Source organism: Carlito syrichta, unplaced genomic scaffold (genome assembly GCF_000164805.1).
Source record: "Carlito syrichta isolate Samal-C Ts95f unplaced genomic scaffold, Tarsius_syrichta-2.0.1 Scaffold305730, whole genome shotgun sequence".
NCBI lineage: Eukaryota > Metazoa > Chordata > Mammalia > Primates > Tarsiidae > Carlito > Carlito syrichta.
Window position 1 is genome coordinate 170280 of NW_007249826.1, and position 6000 is coordinate 176279.

The 6000-nt window shown below is 34.8% G+C and overlaps 1 protein-coding gene across 1 annotated transcript in view; it reads left to right on the forward strand.

Annotated features, from left to right (window-relative positions):
- The window catches only part of CCDC91 (coiled-coil domain containing 91), a gene marked incomplete at its 3' end in the record, with an annotated part of 196195 nt that overhangs the window by 108122 nt on the left and 82073 nt on the right, over nt 1-6000 (forward strand). The window contains exons 5-7 of the mRNA XM_008062511.2: nt 505-638; nt 1907-2110; nt 2806-2910. Coding sequence (XP_008060702.1) covers nt 505-638; nt 1907-2110; nt 2806-2910 — 443 coding nt within the window. The remainder of the gene's footprint in view (nt 1-504; nt 639-1906; nt 2111-2805; nt 2911-6000) is intronic.

Consider the following 6000-nt stretch of genomic DNA (forward strand, 5'->3'; position numbering starts at 1 on the left):
CTTACCAACTTTATTGTAATGAATGTTCAATTGCTTGATTTGCCTGCTAAGTTATACAGTCATTGGATACATGAGTGCACATCTGTCTTGCTCACTTCTGTCTCCTCAGTGCCTGATGCCTGTGCCTGGCACTAGTAGGCACTCTAACTTTTTTTTTCTTTAAAAAAAAACTAGATGAATTTTTAAGAATGAAACACATGAATATATAATCTGTCTGAATATTTTCTCTGCTTTGAAAATGCACTTACTATGGCAGCATGTTAGTATGTAAACACTGAGACATTATAAAATTATTTTGTTTCACTGGGTCTCACATGGAATGGCATGTTAAAATCAGAAACACTACTTTTACATTTCAGATAATGTTCTCTGAGGAATAGTAATAGAATCCTGATTTTCAGTCTCATTGCTTTAACTTCCCTCACACTTTTCCCTTTCTTTCCCCCTACTCTCTGTTTTCTTTTTAATAATCTTACCCTTTTTGTTGTCGTTGTTGTTCTTTAGTATCTGGGGTCCATCTTTCATCAGCTTCTCCTGAGATTGTACTGGACCATAACCACTCTTCTCCTTCAATTGGTTGCCTCTCTCCTGATGCCGTCATTTCGTCGCCAGAGAATATGCATGCAGACAACAGCATTGTGAGTCAAACCGTTGCTAAAGCATAAGCAAAAACAAGTGTGTTTTAAAGGAAGTTTGCATACTTAAAAATTGCTCAGCCAGGCTCGGTGGCTCAGCCTGTAATCCCGCGCCTTTGGGAGGCTGAGGTGAGTCGATTGCCTGAACCCGTGGGTTTGAGACCCGCCTAGGCAGCGAGACCTCATCTCTGCAATAAATCAAAAAATCAACCGGGCGTGGTAGCGCATGCCTGTAATTACGGCTACTTGGAAGGCTGAGGCAGAAGGATCGCCGGAGTCCAGCAGGTCGAGGCTGCGGTGGCCGGCAGCGGCCACTGCATTCCAGTCTGGGCGACAGAGTGAGACTCCAACTCAAAAAAAAAAAAAAATTGCCCACTAACTTAATTGATGCTTTTCTGATTTCTTTTTTAGTCTATTCTTCTAAGAGAAATATTTCTGCAGTAGATAGTCTAAGATTGGAAAATATAATTTAGAAAGTAAATTAGAGAGAGAAAGAGAGAGGAGATTCACCTCCCCAAGGTAGGGGAGAAGGACCAAAACTTGAAAACATGGCGACCATAGCTGAGTATGTTATATGTTAAAATTGACTTGGCCTTGCATTTCAAATCTTGAACTCAAAAGGGAAAATAATTACAAAAAAGAGTAGTTATTTCTCTTTTCAGGGGATCTTACAACATGTTTTTAAGTATTAGTGCATCTGGTTCAATTTTAGGGAATAAATAAGACAGCAGTCAAAGGATTTAGTCATTTAAATATTTATTGAACCAGGCATTTATGCTAGGTGCTGGACCTTGTACTGATTTCTACAGTGCTATATACAATTTTGAGTCACCTGTTAATTTTTCTACAAAGTGAAGTTTAGTATACTGGTTATTAATAAATTTCAAATTTCAGTTTACAGTTTTAAGTATAAACAGATTCTAGGTCTGTATGTAAAATTAAGAACTGATATCAAATGTGCCTATACTTAATCATACACTTTCAATCATAGAAAAAGTTTTAAGTTTTTTAGTACATTGCAAACAAAATAATAAATGCCTTAGATTTTAGAAGTTGAGAGGAAATTTTGTTTCTTACAGCAAAGATCAGGTTGTTATAACAATTTGAGGTCTTCTGTTGATTTACTTAAAGGGTGAAATAATTTCAGAACCTTTGCTACAACTTAATTTCCAAGTGTGGTTTCTGGTGCCCTTTGGATGTTTTCATTATTGGTATAGTGTAAACTTTCCTCTCTTGTGTGTGTGTGTGTGTTTTTTTTTAATGTGGTTTAGATTCAGCAATCAACAGACACTCATCTGGATATCTCACTTTTTCCATTGGTTTTAACTGATGAAAAAAGTAATGGAACAATTACTCTTGTGGATGATTCTGAGGATCCTGGAGGCAATGTATCCAACATACAGCTTCAGCAAAAAATTTCAAGCCTGGAGAATAAACTCAAAGTATCTGAAGAAGAAAAACAGAGAATTAAAAAGGTATGTTTATATTTGCCTAAGAAATAAATATTTGAATTACATATACTGGAAACTTGATATAATACCAAACTCAGATGAAAAATTTTTTAGAGGAAGAAGATGTTGTTTTCCCTTGGCTGTAGATTTAAGCAGTTATGTTAGCTTATCACTTGGAAAAGCCTTTGATAAGAAATATTTTTAAATATGTACTTTTAAAGAAATGAACAGCTTTTGGTAGTTTTTTTCCCCCTCCAACTATTACTTTCTTTTTTTGGTTAATTTTTATTTACTTTGAAAGCAGTAAGTTGTATTTCTTACAAATACATGAAATTTTGTGATATCAACTTCATGTGCGAAGTCATGCATCATGGAATATTTGACAAGAATGCTTAAACATAAAGCCATTTTAGTAAGTTATTTTTTATGCTCTCATCTCTCTTCTTTACAAATATATCTATAAAAAGACCTTAGCAAATGTAAAGAAAGTGTATGTAGAGATTGCTTGTGTTGATGAAATTGATATGATCCTATATGAAAGTTTGATATTGGTCTAGAAATTACAGCAAAGCATGCAATTTATAGTATTGTTAGACATTAAACTATACTTCTTGTGGGTTCTTTCTCTGAAAAATATTTTCTGATATGCTCATTGAAAAAATGAAATATATTTTATGCCATTAGATATTGCAAAGTTTGTGTTTTGATTTTTCTTTTAGGATGTGGAATCATTGATGGAAAAACATAGTGTCTTAGAAAAAGGCTTTCTAAAGGAAAAAGAGCAAGAGGCCATTTTATTTCAAGATAGATACAAGGAACTTCAGGTAGGCTCAGATAATTTTAAATTTAAAATGTAGGATTCTTGATGAAGCATGTACTATAATTTCAGAAGGTGCTCTATAAATATCTTAAAAGTGAAGAATCAGAGTCACGTACTTGCTTAAATACATGAAGCATTGATCAACATGGGTTAAATTAATGAAGACTGCCATTTTGAAAAGTAAGAATCTGCTAGAAGGCCTGATGGTTAGTAGTTTGAGGCTCAATTTGGCAATGTTTCTGATAAATAAAATTTGGGAACTAATATTATTTTTAATAACTTATTTATACCTTTTAATTTTAATAACTTAATTTTATTTTTAATAACTATGTATGTTATTCTAATTTTTTGTTGTAATTACATTTGATATTACATTTATAATTTTGTAAACCCAAACTGAAATACTTAAACTTTTAAAAATAAATTGTCAATGTCTCCTTTTCTCCTTCTCATATTTTTTGTTTCTTCTACAGTCTTCCCAATCCCAGTAAATGGCACTTTCATCTTTCTAATTGCTAAGGTCAAACCCACTCTTATTTCTTTTTTGTACTTCTTCCATGTCTTTTTCTTTAAGAAGACTTCTTGTCTCTACCTTCAGAATATCCAGGTTTTGACCATTTATCTTCATGGTCACTTCTATCAAGCTATTCTAGCCATCATTATTTCTCCCTTGGAATACTAAAGTATCTTTCTAACTAATCTTTTTTGCCTTTGTCATTGCCCACATATGGATCATTCCCCATATTGCAGCCACTGTGATTGGATTAAAACTTATGACTAGTTACATCATTCCTCTGCTTCAGTGACTTCTTACCTCACTCACACTGAAACGTCAAAGTCCTTAAATGTTTTTCAAGGCACTACATTCTTTTATATCCCTTCCTCCTGTCTTTTTCTTGCCGCTTCTTCCTCAATCATTTTGCCTTGTCCCAATGTCTAGAGAACTTTTCCCTCAGATACCCTCATGATTTTCTTCCTTCCATCCTTCAGGTCTCTGTACAAATATTATCTTATTAGAAAGGCCTTTCCAGACAGTGCTGACATCCTCTCCAACAACCTTACCATATTCTGCTTTATTTTTCTCCTTAGCATCTTTTATGTCTGACAAAATATATGTTTACTTATTTGCCCGGATCATTGTAATTGTCTCTTAAATGGTCTTCTAGCTCCCACCCTTCCTCTTTTCTATAAAGAGTTTTAAATTCAGCAGGTAGTGTTTTAAAAATGTGAATAGATAACATCCCAAACTCAATTCCCATTCTCTTTCCAGTATAAGTTTTCTGACTTCTCCAGTTTACCCCAACTGTTTACTTACAGCATACTTTACAATAAGGTCCAGCAAATGTGTATGTGTTGGGGAGGGCATTCTTTGCATATTGGGTGATGTGGTTTGTGATTTTTTCACATTCTTGACTTGGAATGCTGTTTCTTTAGATATTTTCAAAGCTCTGCTTTTTTAAAAAATGCAAAACTTCAAAATAAGGAAAAAGACAGGCAGTGTGTTTTTTCTATGTACTATGATGACATTGTTTAATAGCCCACTCCCGGTCTATTTAGGAGAATGTACTTTATTTGACTCATTGTTTACTATTGATTAAAAGTCAGATGCAGTGAAGTTACACGTTAATTTATATAATTTTTTCCAGAAGATATGCAAATAATTTCTGTTAGAAAAGATAACTTCAAAGAATATAGGTTATTGCCCTGTAGGACATTAACCGGTTTTGTATCTAAGGTACTGTTTTTTTCTTAGCCTAACACTTCATTGTTAAATTTCCTATATTTATAGCAGCTCTTCAGATGCCCTTTGAACCAGTCTTAATATCTGATTCATTTAGTCTTAAATATTTATTAATAAATATGTAGAATAAATCTTTGATAGATCTTCAATTTGTTTTCAGGTGAATCACATAACTTTTTGAAAATTGTACTTTTAACAACTCTTCCTCCTGATACCTGCTCAAATGCTACTTTCTTGTGGAGGCTTTCCTTGATCATGCTATATAAAATAAGACCTTGTGTATATGCTCAGCATTCCCTATTTTATTTGCATTTTTTTCTTCTCTATACCACTTATCTTCACCTGTTACTTATTTTGATTTATTTTCTGTCTTTTCCCCACTAGAGTGTAAGTTTCGTGAGATTAGGAACTTTCCTTCCCAGTGCCCTGAATAGTACCTGACATGTATGTAGTGAGTGCTCAGTTAATACTGTTGAATGAATGAAGGAACTAAAATTGTGCACCCTGATTCCCAAGGCCTCATTGCATTGTATATAGCCACACTTACTGACCCCATACTTGGAATTATGCTGCTTGTTAAAAGGAACAATATTGAATACTGATAGAACTTTGTTTTCTTCTATCTCTGTTGAGTGACTTATTTTGGGTCCTTTAGTGAGACATATATCGTTGCTAATTCCATTATTCCATCTGTAAATGGGAGCTGTAACATACTCAAGAGACCAGACTGAGACCTGACATATGACACTGAGATTTTTTTGTACAATAATGACCAGCATAAATGCCAAGTAGCATTATCATTGTTTTATCACTGCTTTTACTTTTAATAGGGATAATCTAAGACTGATGACTTGAGTCTTCAAAACTAATAGTGAACACAAAAAGCCCTTCCTTTTATAGGAAACAATATTTCCAAAAAGGCTTTTTTCCAGATTACTTTATTTCAGTAGCAATAGCCCTCTCTTTTTATACTATGTGGATAAAAGTGTAAACTACCTTATGGAGTATTTATCACCTTGACTAAATAAATTATAGGAAAATGTCGCTCACCCCTGACCAGCAGGAAGGAGGCAACAACAACGTGTTCTTCTCAAAGCAGTTTATTCAGCCTTTACACCATGCCAGCTTCTTCTTTGTCTTCTTCTAGCTTCTTCCCTTCTTCTTCCCCGTTGTCCCGTACTTATATCCCTTGGTCTCCACCCACAAGCCCCGTACCAGCGTGTCAGCAGTTCATAGGCTCTGCAGCGTTGCACTTGCGCGGTGCGCAGTGAAGGAGGGCCCGGCGGTATATCATGCGCCTAATCATGGACTTGGCAGAGTCCTGGCGCCATCTTGGCTCAGCCGCGCTCTCCA